The 14,037-nt window shown below is 61.0% G+C and overlaps 1 protein-coding gene across 5 annotated transcripts; it reads left to right on the forward strand.

Annotated features, from left to right (window-relative positions):
• The first annotated feature begins 169 nt into the window (after window positions 1–169).
• On the forward strand, window positions 170–7,378 carry TESPA1 (thymocyte expressed, positive selection associated 1). 5 transcript variants are annotated; one of them, XM_040581173.1, is made up of 12 exons: window positions 170–283; window positions 995–1,134; window positions 2,704–2,900; window positions 2,983–3,025; window positions 3,627–3,676; window positions 3,866–3,919; window positions 4,197–4,233; window positions 4,331–4,414; window positions 4,516–4,724; window positions 4,977–6,088; window positions 6,600–6,693; window positions 6,809–7,378. In XM_040581173.1, exons 3-12 carry the CDS (start codon window positions 2,735–2,737, stop codon window positions 6,919–6,921), a joined length of 1,962 nt encoding a protein of 653 aa, XP_040437107.1. In that variant the 5' UTR covers window positions 170–283; window positions 995–1,134; window positions 2,704–2,734; the 3' UTR covers window positions 6,922–7,378. The 5 variants fall into 5 exon arrangements, with proteins under 5 accessions (XP_040437107.1, XP_040437110.1, XP_040437111.1 ...); XM_040581176.1 differs by having other exon boundaries at window positions 4,977–5,299; XM_040581177.1 differs by having other exon boundaries at window positions 4,977–5,287.
• The last annotated feature ends 6,659 nt before the right edge of the window (window positions 7,379–14,037 follow it).

The raw sequence follows: 14,037 nt of genomic DNA on the forward strand, positions 1-14,037 counted from the left end.
TGAGTCATCTGGCCCCCCCCTGAAGCCCCGGGCAGGAGGAACAGTTAATTCAGGGCTTCGCCCGCACTCACAGGCTAAAAATATCCCTCCCGCGGGCAGCACCATTCCTGGCCAGCTCTGTGCTGGGAGCTTCCTTGCCTTTTTTGACGGGATTGTGGCTCACGATGGGGCAGTGCCCAGGCTCCTCGCTGCCATATTGCCGAAACCCAACTCCTGGTGGAGTTGAGGGCATGGATGAGGGACCAGGGATCTTACCTTGGTAGCTGTGATGTCCCCACTGGAGGTGAGTGCTGTCTGCATGTTGGAGATGTCCTCTGTGTGCTTTCATTCCATTGCTGGAGGAGATGCTGGAGGGTGGCATTGGAGATGCCAGCCCAGCTTGGCAAATAACCTGCAGGGAAAACTGTCTCCATCACACCCTTGTCACCCTTCAAACCGGGGGTGGCTTCATCTGTCACCCCATGGGTTCCCCCCAGCCTGGCTCATCCACCCTGGGCAGAGCCCCTTATCGGGGCCGTGCTGGGCTCACATGGCCAGCAGGCAATAAGCCACCTGTGCCACACACCCATTCCGCACTCCCTGACTGGCATGTTGGCACTGGCAGCCTGGCAGTGTGCTAGACCCTGGGATGCTCAGCCGGGAGGGAGCCAGGTGCTGCGGGGTGCGAAGCAAACCTCCTGCTCCTCCTCACATCCATCCCCTGTGGAAAGCCGACCCAGCACCTCGTGCTCTGTGGGGAACTCAGGGCCTCGGGACCCCCACTGGGGTACCACAGCTGACCTCAGGGCAGGCTGGGTGCAGGACACCCCGCCAGAAGGTGAGTGCCCTGTTGCCCATGGCAAGGGTGACCTGTGTGGCTCAGTTGGTGCCTGGGCTATTATTAGCCACCCTCACCCACGCTGGCAGCTCATTAAGTTTTTCCCGTTGTGGTAGCGGATGTGGGTCAACGTTTGAGGTTTGGCTGTTGATTTTTTTAATTTCCTCTTCAAAACAGATGAGTTTCCTCCCTCCTTGCTGACGACAGATGCCGCCGGGGGCCGGGTGTGGTGGTGGTGCAGCAGGACGCCGCGGCTGATGGTCCCTCACCAGAGATAGGCAGCGCTTGGTGGGGCTGCCCAGCTGCCCCCTGCCCCGGTGAGTGCCAGAGCCACGCAGGGAGACTTGGGGGTGGTTTTGCCCATGAGGGGTTGGAGGGGGGGACCTGGGGGTTGCAGAGATGGAGGGCAGAAGAATGGGAGGTGGATGGACCTGGGTTTTGGGCAGGGAAGAAAAAGGGCCATGAGTGTGATGGGGATTCTGGGCACCTGGGAGAGACGATTCCCTTACTCTGAGCAAATAGAAAACTCTTTTATGGCAGCAAAGGGATGGGGAGCAGAGTAGGGACCAGAGGGGCTGAGGGAGACAGGGCTGGGGGTGGCAGGGCATGGGGCTGGGATGATCTGGGATGCAGCAGGACAAAGGAGCCCTGGCTTGGTCCCCCAACCACAGTCCCGTGTGCCGCAGCCCCTCGCTGGGCTCTGCAAAGCCCCTTTGCCCCCGCGGCATTATCAGCCCAGGGGGTCTGTAGGCTGTTAATGGTTACACAGGGTGGTCACAGCATCTCCTGGCTCTGCAGCTCCCGAGGGGCTGGGATGGGGAGACTGCCCAGCCACGTGCCACAGGCAGGCTGGATGTGGCCTCGATGAAGAGCCCAGCTACAAGGCTGCTGCTCCCTGACCACCCCCAGCCGGGTGCCTGGGGGTGATGACCCTGCCCTGAGCATCATGGGGGTCTGGGGTGGCCCAGGTGGGTGCTGCCGGGTCCTGCCCAGGGCCTCACCCTGTCCTGCACCCTGCCTGGCAAGAGGGGAAATGGGGAAATGGTGACAGGGTGCCCTCCCTCTGCTGGGGACTGTTGGCAGGGTTGTGGCAAGGTGCTGTCGGGTGGGGGATGAACTGTGCAGTGGGCCACGGCTGGATTAGGATGCTGGTGCTGCAGGAGACGGCTTGACTGGGATGCTCCTGTTCCAGTGATGCTTGGGTGATTGCTGAACTGGGGTGCTCCTGCTCTGGCTGTGCTCAGCTATGGGGATGCGTGGCTGGGGCAGGCATACAGCTTGAGAACCCCATCCCCTGTGGCTGCAGGGGTGCTGTGGGGTTCTGCCTGTGCTGGGGGGGGTGTGTCCCTGTCCCCAGCCAGGACCTGTGCTGGGGAGGGTAGAGGACAAAGGACCAGGTGTCCTCAGTGGGTGCCATGGAGGAGCTGGATGCTGGGAGCCTGTAATCTTTCAGGTCCTCCAGGAACAGGGAACTCCTTGGGGACATGGTACCCTGCTTTGCTCAGGGGCTGTAGGACAGGTTGGGGATGGATGTAGAGCCACCTCCCTACGGGAGCTGGGGGGAGAGGCACTCGTTCGCCAGCGAGGAAGGTCCACACTCTGGAGCTCTGCATCATCTGTACTGGAGCATGCCCAGCTGTGGTGCAGCTCTGTATGCCTTATCTCAGCCCCACCAGATCTTCCGTTCCCTCCGGCAGCTCCATCCCCGTCCCCCTCCAGCCCCTTGGTGCAGTGTTGGCACCCAGGGAAATGTCTGGCCAGGGGCTGAGCACCCCTGGGCTTCCCAGAGCCCACCCAGCACCTGCCTGTAGAGCACCCGATAGTCCCACACCACGGACAGGAGCTGGAGGAGACCCCTCATCTTCACGGCTCTCCTGTCCCTGCAGGTACCATCCTGGCCTGTCTGGTGCTGCAGCCATGGAGGGAGCATCGCTGCTGAGCCCCTCCTCATGGGAGAAGCGTCGTGCATGGGTCAGACAAAGCCGGTGCTGGCGGACCACCACGGTGGAGGAAGAGGCGGCCGCTGCCATGCAGGATGTCCCTGAGCTACAGCCACCACACCTGGACGATGTCTTCCTCGAAGGTTGGGGAGGCCCTGGGCTGCAGATGGGATGGGGGTCCCTGTGCGCCGGCTCATCTCATTGGTGTTTCTGTCCCTCACCCAGGAAACCCCTCCAGCAAGATAGAGATGTGGCTGCAGGAGTGCGGGTGAGCTGGGCGGCAGGCGGGGGCAGCCCTGGGGGTGCCTGTGCCGTAACGCCATTCCCACAACAATGTTGGTGTCACTGTGGGGACAGGGAGGGTGGTGGGACCATGGTCCCACTTGGCCCTTCCTGGAAGTTGCACCTGAGCAGGCACATGGGTGTCAGTGGGATGGCAGTGTCACTCCCTCCCCGCTGCCTGCATGCCCCCATGCAGGAAGTGCAGGTGGCACCTGGCTGTGGCTCTGCTACATGCCAGGGCCACCAGCGTGGGGTGTCAGTCCTGTGCCTGGCATCACATGGATGCATCCAGAAAATCCCTGGCTGGGCTGGGAGAACAGGCTGGTAGCATCGCCCCCCTGCACCGTGCTGGGAGGTCTCCAGTGTCTCACAGGGGTCTGGGATCGGGGGTCTGTTGAGGGGACCCCCCTCTCCTGAGCATTCCACCACGGAGCACCTGCCTGCAAGCCCAGCCACTGTCTCCTTGCTTTCACCCTGTCCCCCATCGTCTGTGTCCCTGTCCCCACCTCTACTCAGGTCTCCCATTCCACCTCCAGCCCCCCAGCACAGGGGCATGGGGATGTGACTGGGGTCTTGCTCTCTTGCAGGTCATCGGGGGAAGTCCTGCCAGAGGAGCTGGGCTTGCCGGGCCCCTGTGGTATGTCAGCTTTGCCACCATGGTTCTCCTGGGGGGCTGAGGCTGGTGGTCCCTGCATGTCCCCAAAGCCCACCCAGCCCATGGGCTGCATGCAAGATGCAGAGTGATGAGCAGGGAGGTCTCTGAGGACCTTGAGACCTGTCCCCAGCTCTCTGTGCCTGCACCTTGCAAGGCTTTTCTCTCTTGCAGTGTGTGGGAGCAATGGGACCAGCTTCGAGGATGACCTGACCCTGGGAGCTGAAGGTACGAGCCACCCCTGGGTGTGCTGGGGTGTCCCCAGGCTGCCCGGGCAGAGGCAGGGGGTCTTGGGACAGGCAGGAGCAGACCTGGGGGGTCAGCCACCATTGGTAGCTTTTCCTCCAGGAGGGTTTTGGTGGAGCTGGGCTGTCCCCAAGCTCTGTGTCCCCACAGGCTCCAGGCTGTAGCTGTCAGGAAGGACATCTCCCAGGGTGGTGAGTGTGGGACCTTTCCCAAAATACCCCGTCTCATTTCCCGCTGCCTCTCTGCTCCCTTTTTCCAGCTCTTCTGCTCCCAGGGAGCGACAAGGCCACAGGCAGGTGAGGTCTGGGGTCCCAGGGGAGGCTGGCAGTGAGGCTGGGGGCACTGTCCCTGTGCATCCTGCTGGCATTATCCCCTTTGCTCATCTTGCTGCAGAGCTCCACAGGACAAGCACCTCAACCTGGGGCACAGCATGGCATCCAGTGCCCTCTCCAGCCTCACCACCAAGACCAGCTCCAGGTAGGAGCGAGGTGGGGGTTCTCTGGTGGGGGGTGTCAGGTCACCCTGTCATGAGACTGGTCCCTGTGGGGCTGAGCTGGGGCTGCCCCCCTACCCTGCAGCATCTCCGAGGTCCTGGAGTGGTGGCAGGCGGATGCTGAGGAGATCCTCTACAACCTGGGCTTTGTGCAGAGTGAGCCGGGGGCTGTGGCCCGCATCCCTGCACGCTTCTTCTCAGCTCCTTCCCATGCCAAAGGCATCGACTTCCAGCTCTTCCTCAAGGCCCAAGTGCAGCGCATGGAGATGGAGGACCCCTGCCTGATGCTGGCTAGTGAGTCCCCAAGCCCCCTGCCTGGGGAGACGCCAACAGCCACAGTGGGATCCACCATGCTGGCTGGGCTTTTCCCCTTCGGGGTGGTGGGAAAGATGCTCCTGTGCCTCAGTTTCCCTATGCGTGAGCTAGGAGAACATAGCCAGCCCACCCCACCCCTGCTGCAGCCCCTTGCCCCATCTCCCAGCCTCACCGGGCATCCCTCAGCCCACAGCCACCCCCAATCCCCCCATTTCCTCCCATCCCCCCCAGGTCGCTTCCAGCAGGTCCAGGCTCTGGCTGCCACAGCAGATGCTTTCTTCTGCCTCTACTCCTATGTCTCACGGACCCCTGTGCAGCGCATCTCCCCCTCCCACCTCTCCTGGGCTTATCCAGATGTCCCCGACATCTGCATCACCCCTAACAAGCCCAGCACCCTTTCGCCCGTGGAGCGTCTGAAGAAGGCTGTGTCCACCATGTGCCTCTACATGTCCCCGCGGGATGAGGACAGCCCGCGTGGGACTGGCCGGGTGCCCACCGTGCCCACTAGCCAGCCCAGTGCCATGGGGAAGGTGGTGCAGGAGGTGCTGGAGCGGGTGCGGGAGGAGAGGTTTCGGTTCGACCCAGCCCATGTCCTCAAGGGCTGGGGAAGGGGTGGGCGCACAGGGACGGTGCAGCACGAGTGGGGAGCAAAGGGTGGTCCCCCAATGCTGCCACCACCATGGCTGGTGCAGGGTGTCCCTGTGTGTTCCCATCAAGGTGGTGTGGATGCCCCAGCATGCTGTGGAGCAGAGCAGGAGCCATTCCCACAGCCAGCCCCAACAGGGGCGCTGGTGGGTGCTGTGTGGGGACGCCTGGAGCGGCCCTGTCCCCATGGCCGGGGGAGTGTTGGCAGCCCTGCAGCAGTGGTTCAGGGGGCTGGGGATGCTCTGTGCCTGGCGGGAGCAGCACAGGTCACCATGGAGGACCACAGGCTGGATGCTGCTGCCCCATGGGTGAATGCCACCTTGTCCACGACGCTGGGTCCCCTGACTCCCCCTGCCAGCCAGATGTGGGTGACCCCCGAGTGCTCAGAGGGGCTGAGATCTGAGGGGGACTCCAGCTTTGGTTTTGGCTCCTGGAGGACCTCCTCCACGAGGATGGCAGGGTCCCATGGGTGCCACCCAGACCCCCTGGACCCCACTGGGGTACATTCCCCTGGCTCAGGCACACCAAGAGCTGGAGGCCACTGGACTCAGTGGAGCAGGGGCCGGTTCCAGGGGGGTACTCCGAGGGATCCTGGGCGGCAGCAGGGTGATTCACTGGGGCTGCAGCCCACTGGGAAGGGCCCCTTGCTCCACTGTCGCAGCTGGCAGGAGCCGGTGGACTCCTTTGAGATGGAGGAGGTGAGGGGTGATGCCCAGGTGATGGGTGCAGAAGGGTTGGGGGCTGGAGGGGGCTGGGAGCAGAGGGCAGCAGTACAGGGAGCCCCTTCAGCTGGCGGGTGATGCTGGGTGAGCTGGCGCGGGGTGGGAAGGAGTTGGAGCAGGAAATGTCTCCAGAGCATTCTCAGGCTTTTAAGGTTTGAATGATTTAGAGCATCAAATGGAGCCTCTTGCAAGGGGGAGCTGGGGTCATGGGCATGATGGCCAGCTCCTGCACGCACATGCGTGCCTGTGTGGGCTTGCACATATGCACAAGCATCATTGCACACACACAGGAGGATGCATGGGTGCACACATGCACTGACGCACTTTTGCACATGCACATGTGTGCACTGACACACTCACCTGGTGCAGCTCCTCATGCATGTGTGCACTGACACACTCGCCCAGTACAGCTCCTCATGCACACGTGTGCACCGACACACTCACCTGGTGCAGCTCCTCACCCCGCCCTGCCGTTTCCTGCCTGCAGGTGCTGAGCGCCAGTGAGGAAGATAATGATGACGACTGTGATGCTTGCAATGAAGCTGTCCAGTCCCTCCATCCCTCCATCAGGATCCAAAAAGGTAAGTTGTGGGGGTTCCCCACCCTCCTGAGGGGCACTGGGGACAGTGGGGCTGCCAGCCCAGTGGGTGCCTGGTGCCAGCGCGTGTCCCCATGTCCTGTGTCCCCCTGCTCCAGGCTTCATGCTGCATGCCAGCAGTGGCCAGTCCGACAGCAGTGGCTTTGTGGAGGAGCCAGTGCCTGGCCAGACGCCCATCGCTCAGCTCCACAGCACTGACCAGACGGCCTGAGGCCACCGCAGAGGGACCTGGGCTTGCCCCAGCATCGGCAGGACGGACTGTACCATGCTGCCACGTTCTGGACACAGAGACCACGCTCAGCCAAGGGCTGAGCACTGTGTGTACACGTGTGTGTGTGTGTGTGTGTGTGTGTGCGCACATGTAAGTGCATGTGTGTGTATGGGTGCACGTGTGGGTGCACGTGTGGGTGTTTGGCACAGAAAAACTTGTAACTCAGGACTTTTGCCCCAGGGCCACACGTGTTCCCCTGCTTCTCTCCAGCCCGCTGGCTCTGGGGCCATGGCTGCAGTGGGACAACACCGGGGATGTCACCCCTGGCCCTGGCTCCTGGGGACATCACTTGCACTTTGGCCACTGTCGGTCACCTGTGCTGCAGCACCTGTAACACTAGGAGAGGGGTTTGCTGGGCAGAGCAAGCAGCACGCTGGAAATAAAGTTCCCAAAGGGATGATGGTGTCTGTGTCTCTGCCTGGAGCTGCTGGAGGAAGGCACAGAGCCCAGCCACCCCCTCTGAGCTGAGTGGCCTCCTGGTGCCTCGAAGGTGTCTGAGCTGGGGGGCTCCGCTCAGCCCACAGTCTTCCTTGGGCGCAGAGGAGCCACCATCAAGGTTGGGGTGTTCCTGCCCTGCAGACCCCACATGGGTACCCTCCCATCCCTATTCAAGGGCTCATGGCAGGGCTGGGGACCTGTAGGGACCCCCACAGACACTTGTGCCAGCTGGGGTGCAAGCCCAGGGGTAGGACTGGGGCAGTGGGTGCTGCTCGGGGTGCTTTGGCCCCGCTGTCTTCTCCCGCCCTGGCTGAGCCTCCCTTTTGTTTCTGTGTTGGGGTATTTCATAGCTCCAAGCCTGTTCTTCATCTTCCTGCCACCTTATCTTTCTGGCTTGCTGTTCTCCCCCTCTTAGAGATCTGGGCATCTGAAGGAAACCGCACTGAGATGGTGCTGGGTCAGTGCTGCCTGTTCCTTAACCCCTCCTGTGCTGCTGCTGCTGCTGGTGCTGCTGCTGCTATCTTGGGCTGGGCACAGGCAGCTTTGCTGGTGGCTTTTGCCCCAGGTGACATGAGCACCGAGCATGGGCATGGCCCTGAGCTGGACAGCGAAGGATGGTGGGTGCTGGCTGGGCACCCCAGCAGCTTCCCACGGGGCTCACCCCACAGTCTCCCTGAGCCACAAATTCAGGGTCCAGCTCCGCTTCTGCCTCTCCAGATCTACCAAGGGGATGGGGACAGGTCACAAGGCACACCAGGTCAGAGCCCCATGACCTCAGGAAGGAGCCACCACAGTCCTGCTCCTCCCCAGGCTTTCACGCTCCCCACCCCAGCTGCCCACCACAGCAAGGGTCCACGAGCCTCTTCTGTCTGGTGCAAGGATGGCACCAACCCCAGGGCATCCGCACTGGAGTTACTGGAAAAGAGAAGTCCTGGTGGACAAACAAACCCCAGGGCTTCCCTGTGGAGAGCAGCCAAAGATGGGATTATCCTGGATTAGCCCCACAGCCCCTCTGGCAGGAAGCCTGGCTCCCACAGCCCGTGCCGGCTGTGCTGTGGGTCTCATGGGGTAGGATGGTCCCAACCTGCTGAGGTGGCTCCATGCTGGCTCAGGCTGCCCAGGACTGCGCTTTACCCACCCCCTCAGTTCCTGCAGTGGGGTCTGTGTGGGACCCCCAAACCTGGATACTCCTGCAAGATGTGGCAGTGACCTGCAGATGCCATCCCAGTATCCCGGCTCATCCAAGAAAAAAAACCTCCTCTGTCCCGGGATTTGCCAGGCAGGTCCTGGATCGGGCTGTCAGAAGCCTCCTGAAAAAGCCTTGGTGGAGCACGGCAGGAGCTCAGGGGCAGGTTACCCATCCCTGGAGACACCCAAGGCCAGCCCCATCCCGACCAGGAACGAGACTGGGACCTGGCTGAAAACCAGTGCACTGAATGGAGGAATCACTGGGAACAAGTAGCCCAGCGTGTGGCTGGGGATGCAGTGTGACATCTTCATTCAGCTTCGCTGCTGAACCTGGGGAAACAAGAGCAACAGTCTCCTCACATTTCATGCACATGTTGAAGCCCTCGGTGCATCTGAGACTGGAGCCGGGGGCTTTGAGGGCTGTGGTGAATTAATCTGGTGGGATCGAGTACCTTCAAAACGGCACAGCAGCAAAATGAAGTTTTGTGAGTACATGGGCTCCCTGGCCTCCCCACCCCGGGTATCTGGGTATTACTTCCCCCAGCCAGGATCCCAGCTGTGACTCATGCTTGCCCTGCACCCCCGCGGGGGGATTGGCCCTGCATCCTGCATCCAGGTACCTGAAATCCCACCCCAGGGCAGAGCTGGGTGCTCTGAGCTTCTCCTCTCCCCCCTCTTCCCACCAGGAGTGAATGAACAAACAGGGTGCTTAGAGATACAAGAAACAAGCAGGGTACATGGCACAAACCCTCCCTTGGGCACTGGGCAGGAGAAGGGCTTGGAAAATACCGAGGATTTATTCCCTGTGTCTGCAGCCAAGAGGCAGCAAAGGCTCTGCTTGGGACCAGGGGCGGTGATTTATGGGTACAAATGGATAAGCACCCTCTTCTCTGAGCTCTGGGCTGTTGCAAAGAGGCTGTGCAATTCCTGAGACCCCACCTGAGCAGGGACAGTGTGATTTTGCAGGTTTTAGATCAAAAATAAAGACCTGAGACTATGCAGAGCATTTAAATGCGGGGATGAACAACCCACAGCCTGGTGCAAAAAGAGCTGGGCACATTTACTTGCCCAAAGGCTGGAGGAATGATGCGGTCAAGCCGTGGGAGCACCTTCCCATCAGGAGTATGAGCTGTTTGTTGGGGTGCAGGGCAGAGGCCAGGAGCTGTAAGCATGGACAATATCCTATATCTGGGTACCAACCGTCAGCCCATCCAACCTTATCCAACCCTATCCAGGACCCAGCCTGCTGGGGCACCCCTGGGTACCCTCCCCTAGTGCCTCCATAAAGCTTTCCCTAAAATGTTACCTAAACCTTTTTCCTGTGTTTTCAGCCTGGAGGTCTGAAACCGTGCAGCTGAACTCCTGGCTGTGCTGTCAGTGCTGTCAGTGCGGGCACCACAGCGGGACACGCTTGGCTGCTCCATCCTCCCCGGCCATGGTGCGATGCTGACGCAGGGCTGTCGGCACCACGCTTCTCCCCTGCCTTGCGTGTCTGGAAAGACATGACATGGGGCTCCCTCCCTCCCCACCTCACCTGTGCCCCGGACAGTGTTTGTTTGCTAAGCAGTGCTGGGGAGATTATTCCTCCAGGTTTTTTGCAGTTCACAGCAGCCTCTCCCTGCAGAACTGTGGCTCCTCCTCTTGGGCAGCTCATGGTGGTCCCTCCTGTGCTCCAGCCCATGCCCTCGGCCTCAGAGCACCAGCCCCCTTTAGCTCAGCTAATCCCTTTAATCAGTGAAGATGTTACGAGCTCAACCTGTATCTCCAAAAGGGGAGAGATGCTCTGCTCCACTCATGCCTGAAATGAGGAGCTGGAGCCAGGCTGGACCACAAGGATGCTCTGGCAGCATCCGTGTCCTGCTGCCACTTGACAAGCACAGCTCTTCCCCAATTCCCAAGTGGAGCTGCGCTCCCCTCGTGTCACCTCTGTGTTCCAGAACCTGAATGTTATCAGTGCGACCAACCCCACCATCACCTCTCCTGTGCATCCCCTCTCCCTGCCAGGCCTGGAGCCCGGCTGGCTTCGCACACCCCTCCACCTCACCAAGCCTGCACTGTCCCACACATTCCCTTGCTGCCCGTTATCTGTCAAGTGGTGAGAAATAAAGCGCTGGAGCTGAAAACATGCTCCGTCATGAGCAGGAAGGTCAGCGGCTGGGGGGCTGCTGGTCAAGGAGAATATAGGGGCTGAGGAGTCAGCAGGGGGCCATGGAGTGAGCTGGGGAGGGGGTGCTTGGAGAGTATAGGGTGTGTGGGAGGGCATGGGGGGCTTGTGGGTGAGCCGGACCATACTGGGGTGGTATGGAGTGCAGTGGGATGACATGAGGTGGGAGCCATGGAGCTACAGGAGCTGCTGGGAATTTGAGGACTAAGGAGCTGCTCCGTGCATGGAGGGCTGGGAGCCCTGGGAACCGGGCTGGAGCCGCTTTGGGTGCTGGCAGCGGGGCTCGCCGCATTGCCCAAGGGGCTGCAGGGCTAATCCGGGCTAATCCTACCCCTGGCATGAGCATCTTCCCACACTCAGAAAATCCCGTGCATGCCGCAGGGTGCCTGTTGCCTTCATAAGGGACAGATCCCAGCCCTAGCTCATCCCTGGGTGGCTCCTGGTGGTGGCTACTGTCTGAAATCCTCCGGGATGATGAAGCTCTGGGTCGTTCTGCTGCTGGCCGGGCTTGCCTGCAGCCTGGCCACTGGCTGTGAGTCAGGCAGGTCCCCGGGGGGATGCAGGGTGGCACTGGGGTGGTCCCTGGTGGGGTGCAGGAGGAGGGGCTCAGGCCTCCTCATGCAGGCATGCATGTCAAGAGGCTGGGTGCAGGGTGGGGGGTGTACTGTGTGCCATGGGAGGTCCCAGCACCCTGCAGAGCTGGGTGGTGCCTTTTCTCTCTTCCTCCTGCAGCTCCTCTTGATGAAACATCTTCTGGAAGCTCCAGTGAGTTAGGGGTCCCACGTGTGAATCCTGCTCACCCAAGGGGTCTGGTTGCTGGGCAGCAAGGCAGAGGTTTGGCACCCACCCAAAGACCCCTGAGTCCTCCAGGGAATGGCAAATATTTATATTTTTTTCTCCTGTTCTGAAGGTGGGGCTGTTCCTACCAGGTGAGGTTGCTCCAGCATCCCTCTCTTCCCTCCAAGGCAGGCAGGGAAGTGTGTGGGTCAGAACCACACAGCACAGGTGGGGTCTGAGCAGCCCCAGCTCACTGCAGTCCCTGCAGCATGAGGCAGCTCCCTCGGGGCCAGGGAAGGGGACGGTGGCCTCAGCCAGGGTGTCAGCACAAGGCTCAAGACGTGCCAGGCATCAGGGCCACCGCTTTTGGTGGGTGGGTGAGAGGCACCACGAACTGAATGAGGAACACCCTGTCGGTGGCACATCAGGGTGCTCTGGTATCTCCATTTCATCTTCCAGGTGTTGAGACAGCCCAGAGGGCTGATGAAGGAGCACTGAGCCATCTCGTTGGCGTGCTGGACAGGCTGTTGAGCGATTTGACTTCCAACATCGTTGGGTGAGCAGTGGGGAACGGGAGGGCTCTGCCATGGTCAGCAGGGACAGCAGTGCTGCTGCCCCAAGGGGTGTCTCCAGCTCCTGCCCACCTCACTGAGGTGGATGCCAGTGGGGGACATAGTGGGGGTGGGTGCTGGGGGGTCTGCTGGGTGCTCCTATGAGGGTGGCATGGAGGGAGTGGGCCAGGTCTCACTACTTCAGTGCTTTTTCTCTTCCAGGTGACCGGTGTGCAGCCAGCACAGTAAGTCCCTTCCTTCCTGGGTACATGGGTTGGTCTGTCGCTGACAGGGATGCAGCTCCAGGGATCAGGGTTGGGTAGGGGGGGATGATCTTCTAGGGGTGCTGGGAGCCCCCACCACCTCCTATGGCTGCCCAGGACCATGCCTGGCTCCTTCTCTGCTCCTGCCCTGAGCACCCAAACCTCCCCATCACCCCACTAGACCACCCCTGATCCCACAGTAGGGACCTCCAACCCCTGCATCTCACAGTGGCTCATCAGGAGCCAGCACTAGGCTGGGAGGACCAACTCAGAGCAAGTTTTGGAGCAGTGGAGCACCCAGCACCAGCTGCCCCCTGCCATGGTGTGATTTGGGCTCCCTCCCAGGACTGGCTCTGGGTGCCAGTGTGCTCCGCAGGGAGCAGGATGCATCCCCCTTCTCCCTCCAAGCATTCCTGGCTCTGCACAAGCATCTTGCAGCTCCCTGACGCTGGATCTCGTTGACTCCCAGCTCATCCCACAGCTCTTCTCGCCGCGCATACACACATCACTCCAGACCAAAGCTTCCAATAAAGCAACACCTTAACTGCTGCCTGCCTTGTCCTGCCTGTGTTTACCTGCAACCTGTGCCCATGAGGGACTGAAACCGGGCCCAGCTGTGCCCCTACAGTCTTGGTCTTCAGTCCTTATCCAGCATAGAGACCACCCCACTGCTTCCCAGACCTGCCAGGACCCCTCCAGCTGCAGGGCTTCAGCTAGATCCAGCTGTGCCTTTGAGTCTGCCCTGCAAAGACAGATCCCAAGACCCCAACCCACAAGACTTCTCTGTCCCTAGGCTCTCATTTCCCATGCAGGGCTTGGGTGCCAGGCACTCTGTCCTTCATGAGTGGAGTTCATTAGCTCCTGGGACCCTTCCCACCTAATATCTCCCACTTGACAGCATGGGCTTCTTGCAGGGTCCTCAGCGCGGGTGCAAGGCTGGGTGCAAGGCTGGGTGCAAGGCTGGGTGCAAGGCTGGGTGCAAGGCTGGGTGCAAGGCTGGGTGCAAGGCTGGGTGCAAGGCTGGGTGCAAGGCTGGGTGCAAGGCTGGGTGCAAGGCTGGGTGCAAGGCTGGGTGCAAGGCTGGGTGCAAGGCTGGGTGCAAGGCTGGGTGCAAGGCTGGGTGCAAGGCTGGGTGCAAGGCTGCTCCTTGTCTCTGCTAGGTCCAGGCTCTTCCTTCTCCTGCTCCTCCACCCAGCCACCTCTCCCACCCTCCTCAGGGCTATTTAACCACTTAGCGGGAACCAGCTACACCTGCACATCATCCATGTCAACCAACCCACTGCCTCTGAGGCAAGGCCACAGCTGCACGTTATCAATGTCAATCAACCCAATGCCTTCATTCCTCTACAGTTACCCACCACCAGTGCAGGGACAATGATGTGCTGGCATGTCCTGGTGCTCTGGTTGGGAGTAGGGCTGGGACACACATGACACTGGGTGGCTGGGGACAAGCTGTCCACACCTGCCACATCCAGCATCTTCTGTCCTTGGGGCTAGCAGCTTTCCCCCCTTTCCCTTTGCTCATCACTGAGGAGGCAATCACCAGCTCTGGGGCGGGGGGGATCCTCCCACCCAGGGGCTCCTTGTCACCAGCTGTGGACCACCCTGGCCATGGCCCTGGGTCCAAAACACTGCTGTGCTTGTCCCACCCCCATGCATAGAGGTCCTGCGGGGG

The sequence above is a fragment of the Falco naumanni genome, assembly GCF_017639655.2.
Source record: "Falco naumanni isolate bFalNau1 chromosome 20 unlocalized genomic scaffold, bFalNau1.pat SUPER_20_unloc_1, whole genome shotgun sequence".
Lineage (NCBI taxonomy): Eukaryota > Metazoa > Chordata > Aves > Falconiformes > Falconidae > Falco > Falco naumanni.

Excerpts from the sequence above, each read along its gene's own strand:
- TESPA1 (XM_040581173.1), top strand. The coding sequence starts at position 2,735 with ATGGAGGGAGCATCGCTGCTGAGCCCCTCCTCATGGGAGAAGCGTCGT. Across the intron at positions 3,920-4,196 it reads CCTGACCCTGGGAGCTGAAG|CTCTTCTGCTCCCAGGGAGC; the intron begins GTACGAGCCACC and ends CCCTTTTTCCAG. Across the intron at positions 6,089-6,599 it reads ACTCCTTTGAGATGGAGGAG|GTGCTGAGCGCCAGTGAGGA; the intron begins GTGAGGGGTGAT and ends TCCTGCCTGCAG.